Raw genomic sequence first — 14857 nt, forward strand, 5'->3', positions numbered from 1 at the left:
TATTTATTTATTTATTTATTTATTTATTTATTTATTTATTTATTTATTTAGAATAAAACGGCTTTCCATAGATTATTAGCACTGGATATACAGTGATATAAGTGACCAGGAGAAGAAAATAAAAAAAGTATTGCAGTGCAAATGGAGATTGGCGTATCTAAAAATATGCCATTGATCYCATGGGAAGGTGTCGTATTTTTAGAAGAAATGTGTTTTTCTAGTGGTTTGATGTGCATCATCGGCTCAAAACTTCCAAACAAACGCAGGACAGAACTGGACCCAGTAATAGTTTCGCAGCACTTTGATGAATGTTTATGGGAAAACATGTCGCAAATAATTTTGAACAAAATTTACCATAAAAATTTGACACTTTTCTGCTTTGAAACTCGTTTTTCTCCCGACCAGTTCTCCCATCCCTCACAATCCCGCTCTTCTCTCTGCCCTCACTCCTTATTTGTCCTCCACCTGCTGCTTAATTGCTCTTGTTTTCTCTTCCCACCCTCCGCTCAATCCCTCACTTCCTCCATCCTCAGCCTCTCCCCTCCACCCCACCTGCCCTTCTCGTTTCCCTGACCCCTCCTCTTCCTCTCCTGCCGTCCCTCCGAGGAGGACGTGCTCCTCCAGAGGCGACGCCGACCTGCGCCTCGTATTGATTACTTTGATTGTGACGCTCATCCCTGCCTTTCTATGCCTCTCCCGCTGTTTGTCATCCTGAAGCAAATGGTTGCGATTTAGGGCTTAAACATAAATGGAAAAGTGAAGATGGTGAAGGAAAAGACAACAGTTACGCCACTGTTCTATCCTCCTGCAAGAAAACGGACAAAAGAGAGACAAAAAGAGGAGATTGGAGCAACACAACTGCATGACGATGAATGAAAATGATTTTTATAAAAGCCAAAAATCTAGCAAGTGTCAAACAAATGGGACTGACATGAAGAGAAGTTTTGTTTTTAAAGTAAAAGCATCTTATTGAAATTTTTCAAAAATCTTCCTTGTGTTTTGTTTTTTACTGCGGCCAGTTCTGTAAATTGGTGATAATTTGATCTGTGAACTTCACAAATGTTTTAGTTATTTATTTATTCATTTTTTGGGGGGTTTTGTGAAATGAAAGAGCTCAAACAAAGCTTCAAAAACAACAGTGTAGTCTGTTACTGTCAATTAAAGTTCACCTTTTTAACTTTAGATGTTTCAACTTAGCTGTTCGTGCTTAATGTTCTGGCTCCCAAATTTTCACCTTCTTGCATCAACTTTTAGATACAAAAACTAAATAAATAAATCTAATCTGTCCACTCATATTTACCTGTTTTTTCATGTAGAATGGAGCTGATGCCTATTTATCAACTATTAGCTTGAAGTGTTGGTGAGGAAACCAAACTGAAAACTATTGCTCTTTGAAATAGAGATTGGTTTATAGTTTATGTTGGGAATAACTTTAGAAGGCTGCAGCTCTACAAAACTACTGATGTTTTGAATAATAAATTAAACTTTTCGTGGCCTATTTTTCAGTTTTAGGCATTAGAGAAACAAAACACTAAAACAAGAATTTTTTTCATTAGTTAAATCACACCTTTATCTAAACTAGATGACCCCCGCACGTATGCAAAACACCAATGCACCAGAACTCACCAGAACAGATCTTTTTGTTTGGGGTGGAGATCCGGAGAGGGTGCTCGTTGGTGGGCCCGATGGATTGCCCTTCGAGCTAACAAATAAASAAATCTGAAGCTCCTATGTTGAATTATTTCTGAGTTATAAGCATTTTTGTATGTCCAGACACCCCCTTTTCAGGTGGAGCCCCCTCCTAATATATGGGGTCTATCAGTGGACACGTTTACATTCCTGACAAATTTCATGTTCATGTTGATTGGTAGTTTCTGTGCTACGGTTGACCAAAGATCACTGAAAAAAAATACAGTACGGAAACAATAATTAAGATTTTAACAAAAGGACAACAGTAAAAAAAAAGTGCCATGTTTGTGAAAGCATTGCTTTAGATTTTGAGTTGTGCTTAGTTTTTGTAGTATCTAAGCCTATCAGGTGTCCCTGTTTTCAGCTCCACACTCACCTGACGTTCATCTGCAATCAGCACACCTGTTCTCACTTAGTAATCACCCTGGTTTTACTGAGCTCTTCTTGTTTTGTCACCTGCCAGTTTGATTAGGTTTTGCTTGTGAACCTGCCTTCTGTCTGCCTGCATTTTGGTCCATTTACCCATCATCACACGTTAAACAGAAAAGGCTAGAAGAATAAAACTCATGATTAAAGGATACTTCCACTCGACGATGCTGATGCAGGCCCTTCGGATGGGGTTCTTGAGTGTGAGACAGAGCAGGGCCCGTGGCGGCCTCGTGGCTGTCGTCGTGGTTTGCTTCTTGGGTTTGGTAGTGTAGTGCTGTCTCTTCCTCTGCGTGGAGCTGGCCGTGGAAATGGGCCCGCCCCCTCCCACCCCGAGCCCCGCCCCTCCGCCCGACGCGGCGTTGCCCATCATCTTGGCTTGCCTCGCCGCGTCGATGGCCGCCTGCCAGCTCAGGGCCGCGCCCGGCGTGGGGATGTGCTCTGGGGCGAGGCCAACCACGCCCACCCCGTGGTTGGCCCCTCCCCCTCCTCCTCCGCTGTGGTCGCCGTGGCTGCCGCCGGCCCTGTGCTCGTTTGCCAGGCCGGCCGGCGGGGGGCGGGGAAGAGGGGGAGGAGGAGAGTAGTCGGAGCCTGGAGAGGAGAAAAAGACAAGGTAGAAAATAAAAAGTTAGCCAATTGCTGATTTATTTTTCATGAAATCTATGAATCACTTCCTGGTTAAGTAACATTAAATACATCCTGCATGGTTTCATCAAGTGTTTCAGTTTTCTGGTTTGGTAATTTAAGCCCAAATGTTCCAACCGTTAGCATATAAACTAATGAATCTTGCATTTTTGCCTCTTTAATAAAGTTTCTATCCCTTCATGAGCCCACCAAAGCATATTCAGACCTGAGAAGACATTGCAAGGATAAGGACAATACTAAAATAGAAAAAAAATAGAAGCAATGAACAGCAAAAATTATAGTAATCTGTGAGAGATTATACAGTTTCACCCAAACAAACAGAGGGAATAAAAGTAGTCAAGAGAGGATAATCCATACAGCATGCTTAGCCAGATTACAGACAGTTTTATCCTCTCAGACTCGTTTCTGTCTGACATCTGAGCCCGGATACTACAAATACTCACACCCTGCAACAGATTATGCACCAAAAATGCCATTTTAGTTACTACTTTGTGTTGTAAATGCTAACACAAAACCTAATATAGAAGCATAGAAACTTGTTGTAACACTTTAAGCAACATTATTGTGTGAACTCCGGTTTACTAAATGTTCCTTTAAAATCGTTGAGCAATGGATTTTATGGATTGCATGTTGTATTAATCCTGGATTTGCTTTATTTTATACACCGTTTCATTTCTGCTAAGAAAACAATGACTTGGATAAGCTTTAGTATATATTGTTTTATTACAGTGAGTTTAGGGAAAAAAATGCCATGCCCTAAAGATATATTTAAATGATCACACTGAATAAACAACAGAACAAGATAGTGTATATCCAAAAATACAACTGTATTTTGAAAAAGGAAACGCAGAAGGTATTTATTTTAGGGTTTCCTGCAATTATGGGAAAATGACAAAGGATGAAGTAAAATGCAAGAGTGAGGAAAGTGAAGTGGAATGGACTCATCAGAAAAAATCATGGAATAAAATAGGAGGAAAAGCTAAATAAAACTGTAAAAACTGGACAACAAACAAAAAAATTGTGTCACCATCAATCCTTTAATACCATTTTTAATTTTATATACTGTTTTAGTGGTTCTCTGTGGTTATTTTCCCAGCCTGTTGCATCTGACATCAATCAGTCAGAACACTGAAACCATCTCATAACAATAAATGGATCTTAATAGTTGAAAAATGTGTGTAAATACCTCCAAAATGTGTTCAGTGGGTTTAAATTCAAATGAGTCTCCAATTTCCCACACATGTTCTGAGACAAAAACGAATAGCTTTCATAACAACAACGTGTGAGCTTCAGGAGCTGCAGTTCCGTTGCTGTTTTAATCTTACAATTTGACAAGTGGCATAGTAATGAGCTAATCAATGTTACTCATTTCACCTGCGAGTGCCTTTCTTGTTGAGGCAAATTGGCGTAAACTGTGTTATAATCAACTGTAACTGAGTTAAGAGAGTGAAAGCCATTGCTCGTGAAAATCACGACGGCACAAATCAAAGGCGGGGCAGCCAAAACATTATTTTTTTCCATCACAACTTTGCGCGTTAAACTGAAAAGACGGTCAGCGTTCACTGTAGCTGAACCCGGAGTGAACCTGAGCCCAGCTTCACTGAGAGCTGCTCTGCCGGCTGTAATGAGCTGTGATACAAGCTAAAGTCGGCGGAGTTGTTATCTGCTTAATGATAAAGACCTGAGACAGATGCTATCACTGCGACGCTAAGCTCCCCGCCTGAAAATGTCATTGCTACGACCACGCGGGCACACTCCTCCACATTCGGTCCTGCGTTGGTCAGCGGCGCGAGCGCGCTCCCACTGCAAATAATCACAGCATTAGCAGAACAAAGAGCCTGATGTTGCTCCGCTCCTTTAATTGCCTCAACCAGATAATGTACAAAAATGAGGACAAGCCCCCACCCACAAATATGTCTTCTACATCATCTCCTCAATGTACCCTTCATTGTTCACCAATCATCTTTCTTTTTTTACCTCTCGCCCTCCATCTGTGTTTTCTTCCCCTGCATTTATTCCAACATCTTTGCGGGTGGACAGTCAAGACATGATTATCAGTCAATTAACTGATCTTGACACCTGATCAGACACTAATTAAAGGGGGATGCACGCATGCCGACGCGCTGATATACTAATGAGGAGAGAGGAGCCTGGATGAGGTCTGGAAAACTCTACTTTCCAGTTCAGTGCAGTCCTCTGCCAGCCCAGCTAAACTGTCGTTTCTTATAAAAGGTGACCTCCTTCTGCTACTGTACCTCTTTCTCCTCCTCCTGCACTTCCACATCATCGTTCCAAAATAATTCATCCTCCCTTTCTCCCTCGAAATCTCCTCATTTGCTCTGTCCCGCACATTCTCCCTATTCATCCTTCCTTCTACCAAGCCTTTCCGTACCTCTTTATCTCCCTCGCTTTTCACCTTCTCTTACCCCTAATCCATACAGCTGTCACGCCCTTCATTGACTCCCCGGCAGCAGAGCGCTTCGGTTTTTTTCCTCCTCCTTCCATCAATCTACCCCTAAACATCTCTTCATCCTTCTGCTTCTTGTTCCTCCTTTCATCACGTCTCTCGTGTTTATTTTAAGTTGCCGTTTTTATTTTCTCCATTGCCATCAACCGTTGTTCCAAAATCCACCAGCACTTTGTTCACTGTCAGATGTCAGTGGTGGGCACCAGTCCGCTAAAGTGCAAATCCGCTAATTGTGGACGTAAATATTCCATTTGTGCTTCAGCGGTCTTACTGATGATTATAATTCCAAAGCAGGTTTGCGCTTTCTAAAATTAAAATGCAGTACCGCTATTAACTAATTATCTATCAGTCATTATCTTGAACAGTGGAAGATAAGTCTGTCAATGAATCACAACACACGTGATCTATCCAACAGCACCCCTACCAGATAAACACTTATTGGGAAGGTATACATCCTTGCTGACTGTTGCATTCGGTCACGGTTCTGATTTCCCACAATGCTTTGTGTCTTCTTACGTAGCAGGAAGGCAATAGCAAAAACAGTTAAAGTTTGTAATCCATACTAAAATTTTGTATGTATTGATTTATTTTGCTTTACAATCGGAGCTCATTTTAAAAAAAAAAATAAAGTTTAAACGCTGGAGCTCAATACTTGATGTAACTGGTCGAAGCAACGCGGTTAGAGACACAGAAATGATTTAAAGATGTTATGCTGATGAACACTGACATCTAGTGGTCAACTGGAGCACCTACATGGAAAACTTTAAAATCCGACCGTGCTCTTATTTTGAAGGGAAGATAGTTTCCTGGACTGCGTGCTTTTGTTTCCCATCACAAATCAAATCCGTCATGTACCCAGAATGCATCGCTTCAGTTTTCCAATAAACAGTTTAAATTTACTTTATTGATTCTTCTTTAATGAAAAATCTACAACAAACAAAAGAAAAAGACAAAGTAGCAGCCAAACTAGTAATCCTCAACAACTTTTTAAAGAAGCAGCCAAACTAGCAATCTTCAACAACTTTTTAAGTTTTACACCAGGAGCCAAAGGTCTGTTTCAGGAAATCACATCCCCAGCAATCGGCGGTTGTAGAATTAAGTTGTAAAAGAGTTCATACACCGCTAGTTGGTAGTGTTGTGCATATATTGTACATGAATTGTTACCGGCTAGTAAGTATCCAATTGAACTTGCGCTTTAAAATTAGCTTCCGCTAGTTATTCTATGGCATAAGTGCTTTTGAAGTTACGGACTAAATATTTTCATAAGCGCTGAAATTGCGGAACTAATTTTTGGATTAGCGCTGCCCACCACTGCTTTTCAAGTATGTTACAAATGTAACAAATAGTGGATAAAGAGATTTATAAGATACTTGTTTAAAATCCAAACGGGATTTTTTTTTTTTTGGATGTGCATAACTGTTGCGTTATGGGTTATTTTAAAATGGATAAAGTATCTTATTGGACCTTTGCAGCAACAAAGAGATATCATTTTAAAATGAACATTTTACTTTGTTCATTAATTGCACAAATGTAGTACAATTCTTTCTTGTTTGGTTGAGAAGCTTCAACCCCAAAATATATTCAATACAATAAAGTCAAATAGCAATAAATGATGGCTGATGAGTCAGCTGGTTTGATTGCATTGTTTGAATATAAAGCGTGAGTAAGCACACTAATCAGTCTGATTGGTTGGATTTGTCTGCTAACATTTAAGGAATAAAACAAGACAGGCCTAAAACATCTCCAGTGTCCAAATCTCCAACGTTACAAACAGCCAACTTTGACGTCAACAGGTTGTAAAACCTTTGACTGTGACATTCCCCCCCTCCAAGCTCCAGCATGTACAGCGTAAGCTATGATGGATGCACGAGTACGACTGAGTCATGATACATTGTCTACTTTAAGAACGTCAAACCCAGGAAATGTATTGTAATAGCTGATAAATGGTGGAAAATGAAGTCACTACTTTTTGATTTATGACAAGAGAGCGGTGCCAGCCAGCATCAGCATCCCTCCCAGAAACATACGGCTCATCCACAAGGAATGAATGCGGGGGTGAGGGATGTGAGAGGAGCTGATGGAGAGGAAGATAGGAAAGCAAGCGAGGAAGTCAAAGTGAGCGAGGAGGAGGAGGAAACAAGAGGGTGGGGTGGGGAGGAAGGGATAGGGGTAACATCTAGAAAAGGAAGAGGAGGAGACGCTGGAGGAGGAAAGCTTGTTCGAGCTGCACCTCCATGCAGAACTCACATGTACACAGTTTCAACCACACACACGGAGCAGGCAGCAGATATTAATAACTCCTTATTAATATTCATCTGCAGCAGAGAGATGTGAGCTTAGAGTAACCCAGATACAAACTGTCTATCTACAAGAGTCTGTATGTTGCAACGTATATCTAATGGTCTTGGCTCTTGTAGGTGACATCGAGCCTCGAGGACATCCTTACTCACAACTGCTGGGTGAACACTTCTAACAGCTTGTACGTAACTTTTCCACAGGACAGCATTTCGAAAGCTCTGAACCATTAAATGCAGGTAACATGCTATAATGTTATTTCCCTTCTCTTCTTTTTTTTCACTATTTGCTCAAGCATTCCTCCTCCGTCCGCACATTGGCCATTAATCTTATGAAGAAGAGTAATGGGCTCTTGAGTCGTTCAGCAAAAGCCATTTAGACAATGCTCACATGAAAAGTGGCTAGCTACAGCCTAATTGTGTTTTACAAATATCCTTATTTAAATACAGAGTGAAGCGAAACAAGCCAAAACAACACGTTCATGAAAACTGCAGTTGGATATATAGGACTATATTTTCCTAATTTAAAGCTTTAAGTTGCATTTTCTTTTTGCACCTTGCTGTGTTTTAATAACTATAACACTGATGCTGATTCATGAGTGCACTGATGCATCTGACAAAAGCGACTATGGGAGTTGCTCGTTTCAGATAAGGAGATTATGCCTCCAGAATTTTAATTAAAATGCAAACACTGCTTTACAGTAAACACACAGTTAGCTAACTCACAGTGACTCAGTTCTCTGCGACTTCTCTCTTAAACCACTAATTGATTTCTTTGACGGCTGATATTTTCCTGCTAATCCCTGCCTCTTCCTGGTCGTATTGACACTCAAGCAGGCTCAATGTTATAAGCCTATTGTGCACTTTTCTTACTTTACGTCTCATTTTGAAATGTTTTTTCATGTCAAATCTCCTGAGTGGATCCATAAATCCTCATGTCAAACTTGACCTAGCTTTGCGTCACGGCTGCCTTGCTGTCTTCTTCCTTCGCTTTAAAGGGGCAATATCATGTAAACTCAACTTTTTTGAGTTTTACATCATGTTATAATGTTATACTCTCGTAAAAAAAACATGCCCAAAGCCTTGCTTTGACTCATTCATGCATGTTTGAGAAATCCTGCAGCGTTTTTAGGAAGCAATGCTGAGGAGCAAAACAACAGGTGGGGACTAGAAACCCCTTTGGGGACCAGAAACACCGATGGGACGTGTCTTTAAGCCAAACGAATTGCCAAGTGAACTGAATTAAATCAGACTTTTATTTTGAAGGTGGTTCTTAAAGAGACAGAGGCCAATTTCAAGGCGTTTAGAAGAGGAAGTGATGAGAAGATAAGTTTATTTTCCATTTAAACATAAAAACAGCGTTTTAATAACAGATAAAGGTGACATAGAAACTTTATTATGGTATAGTATTTAAATATATGCCTGAGAAACGCATAATTTTGGCCCTGTAAAACACATCTGTTACGGTAATATTTATTTAACAAAGACAGAAATACGTGGTCCAAGAACGAAGGTACTCGGTGAGATGATCAGCTCAGTTTTATTGCAACAACAAGAAACACAGAGAACATGGCCTGTCTCTGTGCCTCTTCTTCTCTCTGTCTGTCTCTCCACACTGCTGTTTACTGTTCACTGTTGAACACTGTGTCTCGAGAGGCCTCATATATATATAAACAAACACCATTCTGTCATCTTAGCAAGATTTGATACAAGGTCAATGGAAAACACAAAGAGAAACACAAGTGATATCTAAGAATTATTATTGTTAGCAGATCTTGTTCTGACTTTAATCATTCTAGCTGCAGATGAACAGCATGTCATGAAAACCTAGGTCATTAAAGGATGTCATGAATTACTTGCTTAGACATAAAAGTATTAGTTCCATTACAACCTCGATATTTGGATGTTTTAGAAATCTAGCTCCTTGCTCAACAGACCGCGCATGTTAGTAAGCTGTGTTTATAACACAGAAACAGGAACACAGTTGCCCTTTTACAAAAACAGTTCATATTAAATGGAAATATTCAGAAAACACCGAACATGCATGTAAAACTTTAATGCAAGTAACTCGTTTCCTACATTTGGCACAACACAGTGACCATTCCAGTCATTTGCCAGACTTATGTGCTGAATCTATCTGTGGGACCCCATTTCCAAAGCTGTCAAACAGCCAGCTTGCAATTTTCTTTGTGTCAAACAAAACAAGAAAAATGCTCCGTGTGTGTCTTTTACATAAGAACCCCACTTTCTGTGTTTTTCTTTTCTTTCTTTCTTTCACCACTCTGCTCCCTCGGCTTACCCCAGCAGGACTTTTACTCATTCAAGAGTTCTGCAGCTGCAGACATGTCTCCCTTCCACCGGCGGTTACGAGATGCTGCAAGTTCAACAAGACATTAAGTAAAAGAGAACGAACTGGACATGTTTTTTAAATGTTGCGGTCCAAGAGCGGGAAAAATCACCAGAGACGGTGATTGACTAACAATCCCCTCATGCCCCCCACCGAGCGAGGAATGAAACCCTCACTTACTCCCGCAGCCAACAGTGGGACACTTGAGCTTCGCTGTCAAGCTGCCAGGAGGAAGTGTCTGTGAAGCTGGATTAATGTGAAACAGAGCACTGATGGAAATGTAGTTAACATTCCACAAAAATCAGCATCCCTGCGAGCAGATAAGCACAGGGAGCTGATTCCTTGGGAAGTAAAAAAAAAAACGTCTGCAAAACCGAAAATCATCTTGGACTGTATGATTTGTTTGTTGGAGCTCATGATTTAGATTATTCTAGATTACATTATGACTCAAATTAGAATATTGTGGTTATATTTGTCATGCTCTGGGGTTTCTCGAGCCTGCCCATTGCCGGTATGACATCATTATCAAAAGCTAGCATCAGGTAGTCCACTCAGTGTTTCAAGCTTTCACTCGGGGAAGTTTCCAAAAATATACAGTATAGTTTAGGGTAAAATGTCATTTACCTGTGGATGCAAAGCTAAAACAAAAAAAAAAAGATGTATTTATGAAACAGGCCTTTGGTAAAACAGTAATGTATTGTGGAATCACTTGTTACATGGTAAAGTAAGAATTATCCAGGTTAGCCAATGGATATCAGCAGAACATTCAGCTGGTGCACTTATGCTGCTTAAAACTGTAGCACTGGCTTTGTTATTGCCATTCATTTACAATTATATTTTTAATTAAAACCTTTTAAAAAATCTAGCATATAAAAGAGTTAGTATAGTTCTGGGTGTTTTGTGTTTGTTTTGTAGGGAGTTCATCCTTGCTGGTTGTTAATGTGGGGTTTTATTTCAGTATTTTTCTTGTGTTCAGTATATTTCAGTTTTGCTTAGCTGCTCAATGTTCACTCAGAAAACAGATGTGTTGGGTTTTATTTAACCATGTCATAATATACAGTACATACATGTAACTTGGTTGGGTAAATCCAACACATCTGTTTTTTGAGTGTTCCCTAAGCTCCCAAGATTTTTCTGTACATTTGCAGCTGCATCTCATCTGCTCATTAAATCACCTGCTGTGAGCTTCTCTTCTTTGTTCCCTATTGCTCCAGTGTTTTCGAATATTAGTTATTTGCGCTCACTCTCACTCCAAATCTGCCGTTTGGTTCCCCCTACAGTTACGATGCTAAGATTTTATTTTACATAATAGCGGCCGGTCCGCATATTATCTGAACAACTTTGAGCTCTTGTTAAGGCTTTCTTAAACATCATTACAACAGCCTGCACCCACGCAACACTCTCTAACAAGAGCCATCATCATTGTGAGGATCATCTGATCAAGGCCTCGCAGTTCATTTCACACTCAWTTCTATCATGCCCTTTAGCTGGGCCGTGTTTGGAGACCAGAACTGCAGCACTTTGAACTAAATATCCAGAACATAGAAATTAAACAAGACTCCTTGTATTACATCCCCCCCACCCACTCCCATACACRCTTCATGCTCCAGTACCAATAATTTACCACGCCTTTTGCTCAGTTCAAGCCTGAACYAACAAAAACCGATGATGAGCCACATGATTGAACTGTTAGCTGCTGGCTGTTTTCTCACAGTGCCATTTAAATTGGTTTGTTCTTATAAAGGGCCTAAAAAAAAATCACAATTTTGAGTTTGTGCTTGTCAAAAAAATGTTGCTCCTCAGTACATCAATCTCAACAAATTCTCATAGAAATTACTTTTTGGAGCTACAATCATGTCAATGAGCTTTATATTTAAATTTTCTCTTTTTGGTGCCTGTATTTTAAATAGTTTTGTTTTATTTTATTATTTTTTGTAGTTTATTAATGGTTATGTGTTTGTTTTTCCTATTAATTGCAGTGCATTCTAATATAAATTACTTTTTGGAGCTACAATCATGTCAATGAGCTTTATATTTAAATTTTCTCTTTTTGGTGCCTGTATTTTAAATAGTTTTGTTTTATTTTANCCTGTATTTTAAATAGTTTTGTTTTATTTTATTATTTTTTGTAGTTTATTAATGSTTATGTGTTTGTTTTTCCTATTAATTGCAGTGCATTCTAATATAAGAACAAAAACCCAATCAACCTGATGGTTGACCAGAACTTTATAGGGTTGGGAGAAGGTAATTGAGAAATCAATAAAATGCAGAAAATTAGTTTATRTTCTAAACTTCTCAAAGGTAGGGAGAGAAAATCAGATTGTTAAACTTGCAAATCAAAAGGGTTGTAAAATATCATTACACAGAACATGTCATAAAATGCCTTTCATTGTTCCTACCAGCAGATTTGCTGCAAAAAAAATGGAAATGAAACTATAAATGAAATCACTGTCAGGACGCTTTTAATAAAACCCTTCTCATCGGGTAGAGAGGTCGTCAAGGTGAAGCCTTTTTTACTGCTGAGTCAATAAGAGATTTTACAAATTATACAGATTATAAAAGGTGAAGAAATGATTTCAAAGGAGGAGTTATTAAGAGATATGATGGTCTGAGTTCGACAACACACCACGAAGCTGTCAAGCTTGGAGAACGTGTGGTAAAGTCCTAAAGGATGACACRCCATGTATGTTATTTTTCATCTTGCTCACAAGCTAAGAAAATAAAAAGACACGTGTGCGTGTATCATTGCATGCCTGTGATTAACCGACGCGCCTACAGAGCAATAAAACGCTAATGAATGTGCTCTCGTAGCTTAGCTTGGAGTGTCTGGCATTGGTGCGGTCTCAGAGGGAGTGTTAAGTTTATGACTCAGGCTCTACCCATCCTGAATGGGCGATGTGAAGCCATGGGAACAGATGTAGGAGCCGAACACCTTTCTAATTCAAGTCATGCYACAATCATTTCTGCGTTAAACAAGGAATGTCCTGCTGAAACGTTGCTTTATCAGTCAGGGGGTTCATCAAAGTGAACAGGACAGTGCCTCTCATTTTCCTTCTTGCGTTATCTCCAATATCGCGACCTAATTAAGTAAATTAATAGTGCAATTAAATTGAAAAATGAGCCTTCGTTTTTCTGTCTTTAGACTTTATCAGAAAGGTCACAGTCAAAATGAACTCRTGAAACATTAACTAAAATAAATGCCACAGTTCCTCATTCTGCTAAACTGGGATTATGAAAAGCATACTGATGGAACATAAAACTGACTGCTCAGTGGCGTATCAAAAGTAAGAAAAATAAGTTACTTGTTTGAAGGACTGTAATTACAGTAAGAACAACAACTGCTGTAAACAGCAACAACAGTGAATAASTGAGTTCAGAGAAAAATGCATGGCTGGATGTTGTCCTCTAACATGAATAAAAAGCAATAAATTTCCCCATAATTCATTGTGAYACACTCGCTTTGCTCCTCTGCTGTCTATCACTTTGTTAAACCTCTCTCTGAAAAATGTTAGACTGTTTGGATGGACCAGAAGTGTGAGGCAGCTGCTCACTTCTACAATACAGGTGGGCTTTATGCAGATGCTGAAAAATCTGAATAAAAAAACATTGTCAAGACATCTCTGGCTGTCTCAAAATGCTATCCTCTGAAGGAAGAATTAAATCCKGATGTGTACAGAATGAGGTATTTAGCTAACAGACAGAACAACGTAAGATGGAAAATGCCAACGTATTAGGCAAAAAAAAAAAAATTAGCTCTAGATGTAAATCCTATCCCTAACTCTGAGTATGTGTTGGKCATGACTCTCAGMTACCACAACACCAAATTCTAGCTCAATATATGTGAAACTGGCTGTGTTACAACCATTTTTTGGGTTTCCTAAAGTGGGTTGAGTGTGATGGCCATTTTGATTTAGGTTGACTCCGGTTGTGTCCAAATTCAGGAGCTGCGTATTTTGAAGGACGCGGCCTACCCAGTCTACGTGGGCCGGGTCCTGTGTCTAACGCATAGACTGGAAGGAAGTGGCTGTGAATTTAGATGATCTAGCCTTCAGCTTTAGTTCTGCCCTGTTATTTTGGCAAGAATTAGACATCAACACAATCTGCTGGAGGGAGCATRAGGAAACTGGTAAACGGCCCAAATTTCAGGTTTGGGAAAGCTCATCACAGAAAACTTTAAGTACACTGGTTGGAGTCCTAACTGGGCACAACCCGCTCAACCACCACAAAATGGTGATGGGACTCCATGACAGTGGTCTGTATGAAGCCTGTGGCATTGGATTAGAGACCTCTTTGCACTACTTCAGGGGCAGTTCTAGGGGTGGGGCCACAGGGGCATTGGCCTCATCTAAAATCTGATTGGCCACTGAAGTGCCCCTGTCCTTTCCCTCATCTGTCCTTGCCCAAGAACAATGATGGTGGCTGCAGTTCCACTTCTAATCACTAGTAGCGCCAGTGAGTCAAATAGTAAAGTCCAAAAATGAAGCAAGCTTAAAGGTCTTTTTCAATTTGAACAATCCTGCAGAAATTTTTTTTTACTGACAACGATGGCTAGATTTTCTTACATGTTGTGTGTTTGAGAGTATTTTATTTATGTACAGTAAAAAATCGTGTAAAATTGATAAGGAGAATTTACTGTGCAAGGTTTTAGAAGTGTTTGAGCACATGTGACTGATTAAATGTATAAACCTTACAAAAACTGTGGATTTGTGTGCAAGGATGTCGAACAAATACTTGGACCCTCTATGAATATCGTGGCCCCTTACACTGAAAAATCATAGATCTGCCACTGCACTACTTAGACCACTGCCGGGCTCTGACCAGTTACAGGAAATAAATCTTGAGGACCCCTTTATGCACACTGAGAAGCTCAGAACACTGAGTGTTTCTAACCGTGTGTCCTTCATCTGAGGCAGGGGTCCCCACACTTTTTCCTGTAAGGGCCACATAACTTTTCCCTTCTCTGGTGGGGGGCCGGAGTCAGTTTGTAAC

General features: G+C 39.8%; 1 protein-coding gene across 6 annotated transcripts in view; it reads right to left on the reverse strand.

The window, feature by feature from the left end:
• cacna1c (calcium channel, voltage-dependent, L type, alpha 1C subunit) overlaps positions 1-14857 on the reverse strand; it is a 189921-nt gene that overhangs the window by 133288 nt on the left and 41776 nt on the right. For all 6 annotated transcript variants that reach the window (XM_014004815.1, XM_014004817.1, XM_014004814.1 and 3 more), the window contains exon 2: positions 2271-2706. In XM_014004815.1, the coding sequence (XP_013860269.1) occupies positions 2271-2706 (436 nt within the window). The remainder of the gene's footprint in view (positions 1-2270; positions 2707-14857) is intronic.

The sequence above is a fragment of the Austrofundulus limnaeus genome, unplaced genomic scaffold, assembly GCF_001266775.1.
Source record: "Austrofundulus limnaeus strain Quisiro unplaced genomic scaffold, Austrofundulus_limnaeus-1.0 Scaffold26, whole genome shotgun sequence".
Lineage (NCBI taxonomy): Eukaryota > Metazoa > Chordata > Actinopteri > Cyprinodontiformes > Rivulidae > Austrofundulus > Austrofundulus limnaeus.